We start from the raw sequence: 17,702 nt of genomic DNA on the forward strand, positions 1-17,702 counted from the left end.
AGTAAGGTCTGTATTCTGCAGCAGACTGAAGGATCAAGGTTACTGGATAAACTATAGTCAGAAAGTTAGTGAAGAAAACAGATCAGGGAACAAAGAGCATGTAGTGTGCTTTTCTCGTGCCATACCTGGTACGTACTCTCCCAGTCATGGTATCCTTTCTGAGTTCATTGTACCCCACTATCTTTTGATTTAAATCAAAATCAGAGTTATTATTCATTTCTTTTGCCTCTGTACGACTAACTTCAGATCCTATTCTGTCTCTTGTGTCATACTACTCTTTTCCTCTTTTCTGTTCTGCTCCTTTCCCTTTTTTGCTACCATGGTTATCACTAGGACTTGGTGCCTGCATGATTCCATTACTTCCCCGTGGCCATTTTTTTCTTTTCTTTGCTCTAAATAGAAGGTGCGTGTGTGTGTGTGTGTGTGTGTGTGTGTGTGTGTGTGTGTGTGTGTGTGTGTGTGTGTGTGTGTGTGTTGGGGGGGGGCATTGCTCCCTCAGGCACTCCATGTGGTGACCTAGTATCAGACCCAGGTTCACGCACATGGAAACTGTGTGCTCTCTACTGGGTGAGCCGTCAGAGAAGATGTGTCATAACATTCTTTAAGCCTAGAATGGGATCATCTCACTTGGATCCCATAATCCTGCATCTTCCCACGCCCCTCACGCCCCATTCTGCCTTTGCCATCATCACATTTTTCTCTAGAGCAGGGTTAAGGAAACTTTTTCATGTCAAGGGCCATTTGGATATTTATAACTTCATTCTCAGGGTATGCAAAATGATTGACTTAAATTTAGCACTTAATATTTCTATGAAAAAAAGCTAGACTTAACTGAATGTTGAGTCCCACCTGCGGTTGCCTTGGTGCAATCAGGCCGAATGAGTTCATGGATAATGGCCTACAGGCCAGGTGTTTCCCGCCCCTTCTCTAGGAGAACAGAGAGCGCTTTTTAAGGAGAATTCAGATCCTATCATTTTCCCAACCCTACCCTTTTCCTTTTAATTTTTTTTTCCATGTAGAATAAAATTGAAGTTTCCTTCAAAGTTCTAAAGCTTTTGACCCCTGACTAATGATTCTGACGTCACTTTACCTATCATGCCTGTCACCCCTATTTCCTTCCTCAGCATCAAGCCCCATTGACCTTTTATTTCTCAAACATGCACACTCAGCTTTGGACTTTTTCTTAGTGTTTTATCTTCCTGTCCTGTTTTCATCACTGAGATCTGAGTTCAAGTGTTAATACTTCAGCTGAGATCATCATTGGCCATTTTTATTTTCCCATCTTTTAATTCCCAACCCAACTCTGTTGTATTATCTCCTTCATTGGACCCTTCATTGTGCACAATGAATTCTTCTACAGCTGGATTCATTTCATTCATTCAAAATGAATTTATTGTATACCTTAGTGTATGCCAGGTATTAATATAGACATTTAGGATTCAGTAACAAAAAAGACAAAAGTTAACCTTCATTCTTATGAAATGCATGTTTGTAAGGCAGTAAGAAAACTAGCAATGCAATAAATTAGCAGAAAGCGAAGTTGCAGTTATGTTGAATGCTGTGTTGGAGAGTGACAAGTGTAATAGACAATGGTAGTGCAGATGGGGAGATCTGGACTGGATTTAGAGGCAGGCTGAATATGAGAGTGGTTATGGTAAGACTAATTGAGTAATTAAGTTTCCCCCCCCCCCTCCGGTTTTATCTTTAGCTTCAGCACCAGTCAACAAAGTAAATAAGTACTGTACTTCTTCCAACTATCATTCCACTTTGGGGAAAAAAAATATCATCATGTCAAGCATTACGATTGACCCAGATGTCAAGCCTGGTGAATATGTCATCAAGAGCCTCTTTGCAGAATTTGCTGTTCAAGCCGAAAAGAAAATTGAAGTTGTAATGGCTGAACCCTTGGTGAGTGGAACTGACCTATAAATCTGAAATATTTCCTTGGCTTTTGTATTCACCATCATAATAAAATTTTTCCAAAGGAAATAATATACTTGAAGAAATATTAATGAAAGCCAGTTTGAGAGTTCATAAAGTTTACTTTCATCCATATGACTTTCTAGAAAAGGGGAAAAAAAAAAACAACCTCTGGGATAGTAAAAAGATTAGTGGTTGCCTGGGCTTGGGTAGAAGTAGGGGTAAGGTTACAAATTGACTAAGATCAGAAAATACTTGGGGGATCAGTGAAAATACTCTGGATAATACTATAATACTGGATGTATGTTGTCATATATTTATTCAAACCAACAAGACTATCCAACACTGATAGTAAACTAATGCAGTCTATGGATTTAGGGTGAGTGGTATATGTATGTGTGGGTTCATCGTCTGTAACAAATAATACTGTCCTGGTGGAAAATATTATTAATGGTGGAGGCTATACTATGTATAAACTTAGGGTAGGTAAGACAGAGCTTTATCTTTCACTCAGTATTTTTCTGTGATCCTAAAACTTTAGAAAGGAAGCAAGGAAGGAAGGAAGGAAGGAAGGAGAGGAAAGAAAGAAAAGGAAAGAAAGTCTCAAAACATTAAGGGATAGGTGGTAGTAAAATTGTGACCTAGAAAGCTATAATGACCTCCTATAATGAATTCCTTTTCATAAATTACTGCAGATCTCACAAACAAAAATGAATTTCACCAATGGGAATTGTTGAGACAAATAAAATATAAGTGAAAATGAAGGAAAAGCTAGAGTATTTTTTTTCTCACTATTTTTAAAATTATCGTTATTTATTTGATAGAGACAGCTAGAAACTGACAGGTGGGAGCTAGAGAAGGAGAGACAAAGAGAGATGTCTGCTGCCCTGCTTCACCACTTGTGAAGTTGTCCCCCTGCAGGTAGGGACTGGGGGCTTGAACTTGGATCCTTGCATATTGTTAGATGTGAGCTCAAGCTGGTGTACCACTACCTGTCTCCAAAACTAGAGTATTCTATGAGTTAATGACACTATATTCGTACAACTTAAAGTAAACAAGAAACATTCAGTGATGAGACATGTAAAGATTGTGAAGAGCTCTGTGTGATTCTAGCCCATGGTGAGGAGGTAGGAAGAGAAAGCATGAAAACAAATGTTTGTGTCAGTTTCTGAAGACATGTGAAAGCTAAGCTGGTAACAGAGTGGTTGTAGAATAAGTTGTAGAAGAGATAAAAAGCAGACATTTAAAAAATATATTTATTTATTTATTTATTTATTCCCTTTTGTTGCCCTTGTTGTTTTATTGTTGTAGTTATTATTGTTGATGTCATCAGTGTTGGATAGGACAGAGAGAAATGGAGAGAGGAGGGGAAGACAGAGAAGGGGAGAGAAAGATAGACACCTGCAGACCTGCTTCACCTCCTATGAAGCGACTCCCCTGCAGGTGGGGAGCCGGGAGCTTGAACCGGGATGCTTACGCCAGTCCTTGTGCTTTGCACCACATGCGCTTCACCCGCTGCGCTACTGCCCATTTCCCAAAAGCAGACATTTTTAAGCGTTTGTATAAAATTCAGGCTGGAGTACAATGAGTATTGAACTGGGATATTAACAAGGGGAGTGGATAGAGATGACAGTGAATAAATAACAGAAGTAGACTCAGTAGAGTCTGGCAGATAATTGAATAGAAATAGGCATTTTGAGTCAAAGTGGAGAATTAAAGATTTTTCTAGAATGTTAGAAAAGATGGTAATATAGTCACTTAGGTAAGGAACACAGGATGATTATTGGACAGGATTACTTTTCCTTTGAGTTGAAGCTCCCGGTCCGTGTGTGTGTGTGTGTGTGTGTGTGTGTGTGTGTGTGTGTGTGTGTGTGTGTGTGTCACAAGCAGTCAAACAGTACTGTAGGTGTCTCTTCTCATGCCCCCTCCTCCCCCTCAATTTCTCTTATCTCTAAGAGAGATGGGTGCTTAGTGCCCAAAATATGTATTTTAAAGCTGTGTGACTTACTATATTCAATTTAAACCATTCCATGATTGATTTTCACATAACAAATTAATGATTATCTTTATACCAGTGTATATGCATTGCATTTATAAAGTCTTTTTTAAAAATAAGGATTATATGAGTTTCTAGGTATAAATCCATGATTAGAAGTTTTGATTATACATGTGCTTAATTTTCTTCACCAGTGGTCTATATGATAGAATGCTATTTTAGCAACTTAAACAGCACACAGTTAGACAGTGAGCCACTTAAAACAAAAATTAGAAGAACATCCATTAGGCAGGAACATAGCTCACTTACTGGAGCACACACTTTGTTATGCAGAATGGCCTGAGCTACCACATTTGAGCATCATGCAAGATGGAGGTGAAGCAATGCTGTGGTCTCAGTCTCTCCCCCTCTCCCCCTCTCCCCCTCTCCCCCTCTCCCCCTCCCCTTCTCCCCGTCTCCCCCTCTCTCAGTCCCCCTCTCCTCCTCTCCCGCTCTCTCCCTCCCCCTCTCCCGCTCTCTCCCTCCCCCTCTCCCCCTCTCCCCTCTCTCTCCTCCTCTCCCCCCTCTCTCCTCCTCTCCCCCTCTCCCCCTCTCCCTCCCCCTCTCCCCCTCTCCCCCTCTCCCCCTCTTCCCCTGTCCCCTTCTCCCCCTCTCCCTCTCACTATTTAAAAAAAAAAAACTCCCCTGAGAGTAATGGAATTATGCAGGCACAGACCCCAACATTAATCCTGGTGTGGGGGGAAGAAAAAAAAGAAAAGAAAAAGTTATATAGTTAACAACAACAACAAGAAGTATGGGGGCTGGCAGACTAGCTCACCTGGAAGGGTGCCTGCACCTGCTTTGCTATCCATGTAACCTAGGCTTGAGCCCCTGACCCTGTGTGGGAGTACTACTGCACTGAAAGGTATTTTAGTACTGCGTTCTCTCTTCTCATCTTTCTGTCTCGATGGGGAGGAGAGAAATCAACCAGAGTGGTGAAGCATCAGCAAGGTCCACAAAAAAGTTTATGGAGCTTGCTAACTATCCTTAATGGTACTATATTATGTAATAGAAATTTGTGAGGATTAGAAATTAAGTGCTCTCTGGGAGCCAGGCCGTGACGCAGAAAGTGCACAGATCAGCATCAGGATCCAGGTTAGAGCTCCCTGCTCCCCACATGCAGGGGGTTTGCTTCACACACAGTGAAGCAGGTCTGCAGATGTCTTTCTCTCTCCCTCTCTGTCTTCCCCTCCTCTCTCGATTTCTCTCTGTTGTATCCAACAACAGACGACAGCAATAATAATGATGACGATGATAAAACAACAAGGGCAACAAAAAGGAAACTTTTAAAATTAAATTAAAAGAAATTAAGTGCTCTCTGCAAAGCAATCAAAAAGGTTAGCATATGAGGTGATGGGTGGTGATTATTGTGATGATACAAGTGCTTCCACTTGAAGAGGGGTTCCTTACTGCTCTTTCTGACAGATCAGGAAGAGTCACAGTGTCAAGGATGGCAATAGCCAAGGACAAGCATTAGCTGAGAAAGCCATGTCATATTTTCCTTCTACCTGTTCTGTATACCAGTGTAACTTTTTATCCAGAGCAGATCTCTGCAGGCTTAGTTTTCATTTGTGTCTAATTCTGGGTGTAGACTACTTCAATCCAGCCCACATCAAGATCATGAAAATGCAATTAATCTGATACTGTCAGAATAGTTATAGCAGTTCTTTTTTTAATTTTTAATATTTATTCCCTTTTGTTGCCCTTCTTTTATTGCTGTAGATGTTGTTGTTATTGATATCGTTGTTGTTGGATAGGACAGAGAGATGGAGAGAGGAGGGCAAGACGGGGAGAGAAAGATCTACAACTGCAGACCTGCTTCACCGCTTGTGAAGCGACTCCCCTGCAGGTGGGGAGCCACGTGCGCTTAACCCACTGCGCTACTGCCCAACTCCAAGTAGTTCATAGATGACATTTCTGCTGCAGAGAAACTTCAGGACTGGTGAAATAGCTCGCTTGGATAGTGTGTTGCTTTGTTATGTGTGTGGGACCCAGGTTTGGGCCCAGCCCCCACCACATTGAAGGAAGCATTGATGCTGTGGTCTCTTACAACTCCCTCTTTGCCTCTCTGTCTCTACATTAAAAATACAACAACAAAAAAAAAAGAAAAAAAAAAAGAAAAGCACAACCAACTTAACAGAACAAATGCCTTTTGCTGAAAGAATTAAATCAGCCTCTTCAAGTGAGAGAACTGGCCTTTTCATTCTCAGAAGCCATAATAAAAGAAGGCTGAAGAGGCCAAAGATTCACTGAGCCTGATTTTTAGCTACAATTTCATTTTTGCTTTAGAAGGCAGATTCAGGAAGGAAGGGCAAGCATTGATTGAAATTAAAGCTTGCGAACTATGCAGTGAAGCTCCTTAGGTTTTTTCCTAAAAGGAGGTAGATCGATCGTGTATAATGATCTGGGAATATTGAGGCTGATCTGTTAATCTCTGAGGTTACCAGTGACTAGAGGATAGGAGTAAAGGCTTTCACTAATCACCTGCCGATTTAGACTTTAGGTATTTGGTTAAGGCCCAGCATTTTTACAACTGCAATTTTCACTATTTTCTTAAGAATATTAAATGGCATCATTTTAAAAAAAATTGTTGTTTTATTACCTTTACTTATTGGATAGAGACAGCCAGAAATTGAGAAGGTGAGGGAGATAATAGAGATGGGGATAGACAGAGACACCTGCAGCCCTGTTTTACCACTTGCAAAGCTTTCTCCCTACAGGTGGGAACTAGAGGCTTGAACCCTGGTCCTTGTGCATTGTAACATGAAAGTGAATTATCTTTTTTTTTTTTTTTTTAACCAGGCCTTGCTCAGCTCTGGGCTACAGTGGTACTAGGAATTGAACCCGAGATTTCAGAGCCCCAGGCATGAAAGTCTTTTGCATAACCATTACACTATCTCCCCAGACAAATGGCATCATTTTTAAAGCTTGTTCTCTTTTTATCATCATCTTATTTCCTCCCAGAGTTTTACCTTCTTCTTTCATCATTATTATTGAGGAACAAATTATATTTTTTGATTGAGGTGGTAGACAACTGAATGAAAGCCTAATGTAAAGAAGAGTTTTTCTGAGTATGTAACTTTCTGAACCATACTGCTGCATCTTTTCCTGAGTTGTGTCAGTGTCCTTAGGGATGGGTCCTCCAGTGCCCTCCAGAAGCATTTACTTTTTTATTTTCTTTTTATAAGGAGATAGAAATCGAAAAGAAAAAGGAAGACAGAGGGAGAAAGAGAGACAAGTGCAGCACTACTTCATCACTCATGAATCTTCCTTCCTGCAGCTGGGCACTGAGGACTTGAACCCTGCTCCTTGAGTATGGTGATACGTGCACTCTACCATGTGCATCATCTCCCAGCCCCAGGAGCAATTACTATTAATTACTCATGTTCTTGGGATGAATCAGCAGAAGATAGCTGGGGTTGATCTGTCTGGTCTGAAGTTGTAGTTGGCTTAGATGTTTAAGGAGCTATATTTTCAGACACATTTTTAGAGCTCCTTGAACAATTTAATCCCATTTTCAGAGTTTGATCATCTTGCAGATCTAATATATTAAATGTTTAGGCTAAAACAAATATTTGTGCTTAGGGTTATGGTCTAGGCAGTTAAAGAATTTGAGATACTAAATCTATCCCCCCCGACATGTCATACATAATAATAGTGATTTATGAGAATATAAATCAATAGGATTAAAATTTCATACCTTTCCCACCACTGAAAGTCTGTGCCCTCCCCCCAGAGTAACCACTATAGTTTCCCAATCTAAATATGGGTTGCATTGCGTCTGGTTGTTTAAGTATGTGTGTCCAGTTCTCTAAATTCCACATATGAGTGAAGCCATCCCATAGCTTTCCTTTACCTCTTTGCTTACTTACTTTGCATAACGTTCTTGAGTTCCATCCATTTTATCCCAATGGATGTAAAATCATCTTCTTTTATTGCTGAGTAGTAGTACTCCATTGAGTATATAAGGATAAACAGGAACCCTAGCAACTGGGAGACTATATATGCACACCATACTTCAGACAAGTGGTTGATACCAAATGTCTATAAAGAACTCATACAGCTCAGCAAAAAGAAAAATATCAAGAAGTAGAGGCATAGTCCTAGAGGTACTAGGACTAGGAGAAATGCAGATCTTAAAGAGAATGCAAGGATTTTCTTATAATCTTAGAAAGGGTTTATAAAATCAATAATTTATTATTATAACCAGGTTAGTTTGGAGGGGGTTGTTTTCTATGATGATCCAATGGTTAGTATCTATATTAATGTACTTGACTTCACTATGCTTTGTTTCCTTTTAGTGGTATCTGAACATCTTTGTATTTTAGATAGGGCCAAAAGGTCTTGATAGGTTGGTAGGTTGGTAGGTAGGTACATACATACATTGATACATTCATACATACTTGCAGTACTACTTCCTTCACCTTTTATGAAGCTTTCACCCTGTAGGTGGGGACCAGGGGCATGAGCCTGGGTCCTTGCACATGATAAGGTATGCATTCAAAACCAGGCATGACACTGGCTGGCCCCTATTTTTATGTGTGGTTGAATGTACTATTTTTGTTTGTTTTTCTTTGGAGTTTTGTATCCTATTTAGAAAGATCCAATGATACAGTATGACAAAAAATTTTCTCCCACAATTTGTTAAAGAATATTAGTGATTTAACTTTTTTTATATTTAAATCCTTAAAACATTTGGATTTATTGAAGTAATGATGACACTTAATTTTTTCTGTAGACAGTCTTATCTCAACACCACATATTTAAAATTTCCTTTTCTCCAAGATTAAGATTTGTACCCTGATGTTTTCCCATGTATATTTGTACTTATTTCTGATTTTTTTTTTTTTTGTCTTATCAGAACTCTGCTCAGCTCTGGATTATAGTGGTACAGGGGGTTGAACCTGAGACTTTGGAGTCTCAGTTCTGAGCCTCTTTGTATAACCACTATGCTATCTCCCCCACTCTATACTTGTTTCTGTGTTTTTTCAAGTTAGTGATCTTTTGTGTGAGTTCAAATTCTTTGAATGTCTAATTATTTCTAACTAGTTATTTTCTTCAAGTCAACATTATAATTAACTTATTGAATCACTTAAACTGCCTTTATTTTTAGGAGCGCATCATATTAGTTTTATAGACTTTAGGGAGCAACGTCTTCATTAAGTTGAGTACATAGAACTGTAACTGTTACTTTATCAAAATATATCCTCCTACCTAAACTTCACAGTGTGTTCCCCTCTTTTAGTGATTGGTAACCACTATCCACACACCCATCTATCTACTCGTTGATTCTTCATTGCTCTTCTTTGTCTCTGCTGGATACCTTTTTTCCTCAACCTACTTCCATCAATCACACAGAAGACCGCCTTTGGAAGGTGTCATCGAACCATTCTGCTGTAGCCTGAATCCTAAATACATGACCCTAGGCAGGAGGCATACTTAGCTTACTTCAAAACAATCTAATTATGAGTGAAAACAAAAATAAACAAATTCAATTTATGAATTTAGATTGCTTATATTATGTATGTATGATTGCTAACATTTTATAAACGCATGTTTGTTTTAATCTCAGGAGAAACCATTGTCTAGATCTCTGCAGAGGGGTGAAGATCTTCAGTTTGACCAGGTATGCCTTTTTGTACAGACTATTTTGTCCTGAAAGTATAGTGTTCAGCCTAACAGTTCAGTCCAAATGCATGTAATATTAAGAAATCCTATTACTTTGTTTAGTCAACCTGTGTATTTTTATACCTAATCTAGTCTGGCTCTGGCAAATTTTTATTTTTTTATTTTTAGAAAACAAATAGAATGAGCTATGAACTGTGAGTTTCACTGATTTCTATTCACTTGATATTTTTAAACTTTCCATTTTAGTCTCCTTGTTATTGTCTTGAGACTGTCAGTGCTTTTCTATGGAATACCTATCTAAAAATGAATGTGGTATTCCTCTCACGTTAATCCATTTGTGTTGCTGAGACTAACTGTATGATCAAATATTGTCTTTGTGATAATTATATTTGCTGAAGAATTACTTTATTATCTAGGTTGTTTATAAAAAGCAATAATCCGTATTAGCTATCTATTGCTATCTTAATCAACCTGGCTGCTCTTCTCATAGCTATGTGTATAGGAAATAGAACTTGTATTTACATGAACCTACTTGATTAAATAAGCATCACTGGCAAGAATTACTTATGTGGAGGCTTACTCCTATAATTCCAGATCCCATTTTAGTACTGTCAAATCAGAATCACCAGGAGTGCTGTTTTGACACCTATTTTTTGCAACAGCTCTCTAGGTCGTTAATTACCCACTGACTTGAGAAGAAACCATAAGTAAAATGGCTAATCCTCCAAGTAACAATAAAGTCACCTCATATATGCTTTTTAAAAAAATTATTTATTTTCCCTTTTGTTGCCCTTGTTTAAAATTGTTGTGGTTATTGATGTTGCTGTTGTTGGATAGGACAGAGAGAAATGGAGAGAGGAGGGGAAGACGGGGGAGACAAAGATAGACACCTGCAGACCTGCTTCACCGCTTGTGAAGTGACTCCCCTGAAGGTGGGGAGCCGGGGGCTCAAACCAGGATCCTTACGCCGGTCCTTGCGCTTTGCGCCACATGCGCTTATCATATATGCTTTTTAAGCTAAATGTCACTACAAAAGGTCTTACTAATTATTATTCAATGTATTTAGATTATTCCTGTCTTGAATCCACTTTACTAATGAATCAATGAGTGAATATATAACTAGAATTTGAAAACCTGTTAAACAACATTTTAGGAAATACATTTCCCCATGTTTTCTTATAGAAATAATTTAAAAACTATAAATGATCTTGCCTTCTAACTTGAATTTTCCCCATAATAAAGTAGCTATCTTGGTCTAGACCACTGTAATATATTTGTTCCTACTTTAGATATTAAAAGACATTTCCTTTGATAATATTCATTGTTAAAATACTTAGACATATGTAGTCAAGTAAAACTAAAATACTGTATTTTAAGTTTCTAATCTTAAAAACCCTCTTTGAAATTATGATAATTCATAAGTAAAAGCATGGTTAAAGATGACATGGATAGGGAGTTGGGCGGTATCGCAGCGGGTTAAGCACACAGGGCACGAAGCGCAATGACCTAAGTAAGGATCCCAGTTCGAGTCCTTCACAGGCGCTGAAGCAGATCTGCAGGTGTCTATTTTTCTCTTCCCTTCTTTGTCTTCCCCTCCTCTCTCCATTTCTCTCTGTCCTATCTAACAACGACATCAATAACAACAATAATAACTACAACAACAACAATAAAAAAATGGCATAGATAATGAAAATGAAAGCAATCCAGAGTCAGATAAGCTATTTCCATCTTTTCTGTTTTCCTGGATAAAGTACTTTTGAAGTTATATGAAGTTTGTAAAATACTTTGAAAATCAAATGTTTGACTCTTAGAGATATCAATTTATGTTGATTCTCCTTCTTCCTACTGTCTTGAAACTTTCTCATTCCGCCAAGCCATAGATTTTTTTCTTAATTTAAGAAGAACAAAGAGAAGCATTTTGACAGTATGCAAAAATTTAAGCAATGAATTCATAAGCAATGTGTTGACTCAGGTATAGAGCTTTTTTTTATTTTTTAAATTTATTATTATCTTTATTTATTGGATAATAGAAGGCAGAAATCAAGAGGGAGGGGGTTAATAGAGAGGGAGAGAGACACCTGCAGCCCTGCTTCACCACTCGTAAAGCTTTCCTCCTGCAGGTGGGGACCGGGGGCTCGAACCCATGTCCTTGTGCATTGTAATACATGTGCTCAACCAGGTGCGCCACCACCTGGCCCCAGGTATAGAGTTTCTTATGAAAAGAGAATTTTCACAGGATAAGCCAGATGAAGACTGACTTTATGGAAGTTCTGATAGCTGATGTTCCTCCTGCCATCGCTGCCACTGTATTCATTCATTCATGAAGTGGAACCAATAATTACCTAGAATCTCCGTCATTGCTGGCATATCATTAATTGAGGAGCAGTTGCTCATCCCACTACCCCATTTATGCTTTTTGCTGTTTGATTGTGTATTCTAATCTTCCATAGCTTAAAGATTCCTCGTTTACAGCACATTTCAAACACGTTTCTTTGAAGTTATAACACCTTGTTATAATTATTATTTCCCTGTATTGTGGCAGTACAGAGTAAATTGGAGCTTTCCCCACACTTCTCACATACGGCATACTTTTTGGCTTTTACATTGTCTCATATACTGTAGCGGCGTTATTACAGAACCTTTTGTTCACATGAACAGAGAGGAACTGACTGGAGTTGAGTGTGTGACAGTTTTTCCAGAGCTATCTGGGTGTATAATCAGGAAAGTTACTGGTGGTTAGGTTTTTACACCAGCTTGTGGCATGGGAGAGCAGGCAGAAATTTGAGAGCTGCTAAGCTAAATGGAATAGGGTAAAGTTCAGCCATGGGTGAAACTTCAGCCACTTTACTGTAGTACTTGATTAAACCTGTAGCCCTTAATTTAAAAACATTAAAGAACATTTATTACATTGATGTTACTATATTTACTTATGCTATCTTTAATCTAGAAATATTTGTGATTTTTAAATGATTATTAATAGAGGAAGGAGTATGGTACTTCAGTGTTGTGTTTTATCTGAGTATTCACACCTTTTGCTTTCAGTTGATAAGCTCTATGAGCTCAGTAGCAGAGCACTGCCTCCCTTCCTTACTCCGCACCTTGTTTGACTGGTACAGACGCCAGAATGGAACTGAAGATGAATCTTACGAATATAGGCCCCGGTCTAGTACAAAGTCAAAGGGGTAAGTGGCTTTCTATTTATCTATCTGGAATTAAAATATTCCCAATGAAAGGGATGACTGTGTGATCAAGTAAAGATTAGTTTTCATTTTCTAAAAAGTATTGATTACACATGTTATAACAGTTGTAATAAGAGGAACAAATAGTCCAATGAGGTACAACCCTGGCGTACTCCTCTAGCACTAGTCATGCAAAAACTGCTAGCAAGAATGCCATTTCAGTAGCTCATTGGGGACCTTCAGTAGTCAGAAAAACGTCCTGTGCCTAAGTTTTGTGTCGAAAACCAATTGTTGTGATATAGGAAGATTGCCAACAGTCTTAATTTTTTGAGACTCTTTTTAGTGGACAAATTTTGGAACTTTTCTGTTCTTTGAGATTTCCCAGGGAGAAAAGGACTTACTGGAAAACATCCATTTGTGCTCTGGGGGCTGATCCAAGGTTTAACAAATTGAGCTTCCATAGATGCGTTTATAACTTTTCAACTTAGATTTGTGCAAAAAGTTACCTCACAGTGTTGTCATCAGAAATGCTACTACCATGTCTTGGTTCTTTAAAAACAAACAAAAAAAGATAATACACACCACATATGCAGGCTTTCTAAGTGAAATTTAAAATAGTTTTCTTAATTCTTTTATAGATCTTACTTCTGACAGATGCAATAGTGATCTATGTATATAAATACTGATTGTAAACAAAGAGAACACAGCATTTAATACTTATATTGGGTTATTGAAAAAATTGTGTGTTAACAACTGCCTTAGGACACCATATGTATTGTATTAGGAACTTGGTAAAGAACAAACTACTAATCAGTAACAATTGTAAAACAGATATTTATTGCAGTCTTCATTTTGGTTCTTGTTTCAGGGATGAACAGCAACGTGAAAGAGATTATCTTCTTGAAAGAAGAGACTTAGCAGTAGATTTCATATTTTGTTTAGTTTTAGTTGAGGTTTTAAAACAGGTAAGTTTCTATTTCTATAAATTTTTTATTTCTTTGTATGTGTATGTTTCTCATTTTATGCTTTCATGTTTTGGTTAGGCTGAAATGTCTAAAATTCTGGCACAATACAAATTATGTCCTCATCATGCAATTAGACTTCTTTCACTTGCCTCTAAGGCTGTCATGACCTGTGACTACCCCTCCCCATTCTTTCTACTTTCATATGCCATCCAAGATGTGAAATCATGTTAGCAAAATGGAATTGAATAGAAACTGTGTTAAATACAGGCTTTTAGCTATAAATCTAGTCTGCCTGTCAGTCACCTGCTTTTATTCCTTTTTACTTCCACTTCCAAAGAATTCTTTTCCTAAGCCCTCAGGCCTGCATTCTTCCTCATAATAATTGTGCAGTGGTTGTGGGGGAACTGGGTTGATTTGACATGGGTAAGACTGAATTGCTAAGTACAGAGGGTTTCTAGACAGTTGAAAGTAGCTCAGGATAATAAATGATTTATGTCTATTTGCCCAATGACGATTAGACTGCCTACTGTTTGCCGGCATTGTTCTAGGTTCTGCACTCATGAACTTAACATCTGAGTGTCATAGACACTAAAGATGAATATATAATATAATCTTGGTTAGCATATTTTATTTTATTTTAATGTATTTTGTTCTATTTATTGCCACCAGAGTTATCGCTCCAGCTTGTTATCAGTCTTAAGGATTTTAAGACACTTAGTCTGAAGTCACTAGGAATAAGAGGACTTCAGGACCGAAATAGCCCTAAGCCAAGAATGAACTTTGACCTGGATTCTAGTTGACCTTTCTTTTCTTTTTTTTTTTAAGTTTAAAAAATTTTTTTTTTAAATATTTATTTTATTTATTTATTCCCTTTTGTTGCCCTTGTTGTTTTATTGTTGTAGTTATTGTTGTTGTCGTTGTTGGATAGGACAGAGAGAAATGGAGAGAGGAGGGGAAGACAGAGAGGAGGAGAGAAAGATAGACACCTGCAGACCTGCTTCATCACCTGTGAAGCGACTCCCCTGCAGGTGGGGAGCCGGGGTTCGAACCGGGATCCTTATGCCGGTCCTTGTGCTTTGCGCCACCTGCGCTTAACCCGCTGCGCTACAGCCCGGCTCCCTTGACCTTTATTTTCTCCTAAGTGCTAGATGTAGGTCACTTGAGTCGTTGGTAACCAATATTTGCATTCTTTTGCATAATTACTGGTCTCTCTCTCTAGCAGAGCATACTGCTCAAATCTAGCTTATGGTGGTACAGGGATTGAACCTGAGATTTTGGAACTTCTTGCATGAGAGTCATTTTGCGTAACCGTAATGCTGTCGTGCTGTCGCCCAGAGTCTCTCCTTCCAGCAGGGGAAATTGCAAACTCCTGACACTGTCATTCCGGGCTCTGTTGTGCCTTTTCATCCTTGTTTCCTGTGACATTCTGCTTGCAGTTTCTCTTCTCATTTTGAAGTTATCCATGATTGTACTGGTTTCTGTGTGTGTGCGCGCGCGCGCGCGCATGCGCGCGCACACACACACTAGAGAGAGTCATGTCTTTCCTACAAAATCTGTTCAGAATTGGACTAAGGCATCAAAAAGAGTAGCACAGTGGTTCTGCTTCATATTGTTCCAGCTTATAGTCTCTCCACTCACCTTTTCTTTCTACTATCACTTTCATGACTTCTACAAATGTAGAAGGATAAAATGTATCACTGAGAACTTTTATATAAAGGTGTTTTTTCTTTCCTATAAAAGGCAAGTCTCTTAAGTTTCTTCAAAAGCTGACAAACTACAGGAAATGAAGTAAAAATCAATAGAACTTTGAAATATCTAGACAAATTATCCCAATTTTCTTCCACATTAAAATGATATAGGCCATATCAAAATGATACAGGGTTTAATAGATTTGAGAAGTAATCAGTCTGATATATATATATATATATTGAATTTAATATAATTTTTACTTTTGTTTCATATAACATACACATTAAAATGTGATTCAGTTTTATTTAGATGAAACAGTCCCAAGAATATTAACACTATCTCACTATCTGTACATGCTTGTTTCAAACTTGTGTAGGAATAAAAATTCCTGATGGGCTAGTCCTTGACCTAATATGTTGTCTCCTATGTTACTTTCTAAATAATTGTCATACCTTCATTGATGACCATACTTGTTGAAAATGGTATCTAATGGCTGGAAAATAGTGTATTCTTTGTACAGCTGGCAATTATAGTCAATCATGGGAGATTGCTACTATGTCTTTATCCCAGCCATTTTATAGTGACTTGGAAAATTATGGCCCACTAACTTTCTGTGTAGTATAGGAATGGCAATAATACCATTAAGAAAAAATAAAGGGATTGTGAGAATTACATACTATAATGCCTGAACATGAATAGTGTCCATTAAATGTCTATTTTATTTTATAGATGAAAGAATGTTCTTAGTTGTGATGACTTGAATATTATAAAGCTAGCTTACTTTTTCATTCTAAGTCTTCTCCCTTTAAAAAATAATGTCATTATTTTGAATCTAATATACACTTAGATGAAGTGACTACCGATTACAATTAGAGCTTCAATCATTGTAAGTTAAAGAATTGAATTAGAGGGGCCAGGTGGTGGCTCACCTGGTTAAGTTTACACTGTCAGTGCACAGGGACCCAAGTTCTTGCTCCTGGTCCACACCTGCAGGGGGAAAGCTTCACAAGTGGTGAAGCAGGGCTGTAGGTATCTCTGCCTCTCTCCCTATTTCTTCCTCCCCTCTCAATTTCTGTGTTTCTACCCAATAATAAATAAATAAAATACGTTTAAAAAAGTAATTGAATTAGTATACATATGATAACATTTATTAGGGGGGTTTTCTATGGGAACAAAATAACTTTATGATAATAAAAGGTTAATACTTTCTATGGTCCAGGAAGTAGTACAGTGGATAAAGCATTGTATTCTCAGGCATGAGGTCCCAGGTTCAATCCCCAGCAGCACATGTACCAGAGTGATGTCTGGTTCTTTCTCTCTTTCCTATCTTTGTGATAAAATAAATAAATAATAAATAATAAATAAAATATTTGAGATTTACATCTCCTTTAAAAAGGTTAATACTTTCTGAAGAAAATGAGTAATAATTTTGGGGTTTGTCACACTAAGTTCTATTATGTTAGTAAGACTGAAATCCATCATAAGAGCACATTTTAAAAAAAATTTTATTTATAAAAAGGAAACACTGAGAAAAACCATAGTATAAGAGGGCAGTAAAGCATTTGAAAACTTGAAATCAGTTTCCCTTTTCATTCCTGTTTGATTTTAATTTATTTTTTATTTTATTAATTTTTATTGCTACCAGGGTTATTGCTGGGGCTCAGTGCCTGCACTATGAGTCCACTGCTCACAGCAACCATTTTGAGTACCATCCCACCCACCTCGCCCCATCATCCTCTCCCTCCATTTTTGGATGAGACAGAGAAATTGAGAGGAAATGGGGAGATAGGGAGGGAGGAGGAGAGACCTCTGCAGCACTATTTTACTGCTTATGAAGCTTCCCTCACTGTGGTAGGGAAGAGGGGCTTGAACCCTCATACTGGTATATGGTTGAGTGTGTGCCACCACCTGGGAACACCTCCCCCTCCCCATAGTACTTGTTGACAACGGAGTAGGAGGAAAAAAAGGAATGTGTTTTCTCATATTTGTAGAAACATCCTTTCTTAGATAATTAACATCTGAATTTTCCAATTCTTGGGGAATAAAACACTTGATGTTATTTACTTATATTGAGGAAATGTTTTACAAGACTGTTTTGTATCGAGGGTACATTTCACATCTCTTCAAAATAATACATAAGCAAACCTCATCACCAGCCAGGTGCCAATCTCTGTCAACCACAGATCTTTGTACCCCTTCTCCCCTTTTCTTCTGCCCGTTTTTTGGTAACTTCAAGTGTGCAATGATAACCTAAGGGTTTGCTTACATTTCTCTTTTGTCAGTCAC

The 17,702-nt window shown here is 38.0% G+C and overlaps 1 protein-coding gene across 9 annotated transcripts in view; it reads left to right on the forward strand.

Annotated features, from left to right (window-relative positions):
* The window catches only part of FRYL (FRY like transcription coactivator), a 276,795-nt gene that overhangs the window by 135,611 nt on the left and 123,482 nt on the right, over positions 1 to 17,702 (forward strand). For all 9 annotated transcript variants that reach the window (XM_060188085.1, XM_060188080.1, XM_060188084.1 and 6 more), the window contains 4 exons: positions 1,709 to 1,908; positions 9,528 to 9,581; positions 12,626 to 12,765; positions 13,631 to 13,727. In XM_060188085.1, coding sequence (XP_060044068.1) covers positions 1,789 to 1,908; positions 9,528 to 9,581; positions 12,626 to 12,765; positions 13,631 to 13,727 — 411 coding nt within the window. In that variant the 5' untranslated portion in view covers positions 1,709 to 1,788. The remainder of the gene's footprint in view (positions 1 to 1,708; positions 1,909 to 9,527; positions 9,582 to 12,625; positions 12,766 to 13,630; positions 13,728 to 17,702) is intronic.

The sequence above is a fragment of the Erinaceus europaeus genome, chromosome 3 (genome assembly GCF_950295315.1).
Source record: "Erinaceus europaeus chromosome 3, mEriEur2.1, whole genome shotgun sequence".
Taxonomy (NCBI): Eukaryota; Metazoa; Chordata; class Mammalia; order Eulipotyphla; family Erinaceidae; genus Erinaceus; species Erinaceus europaeus.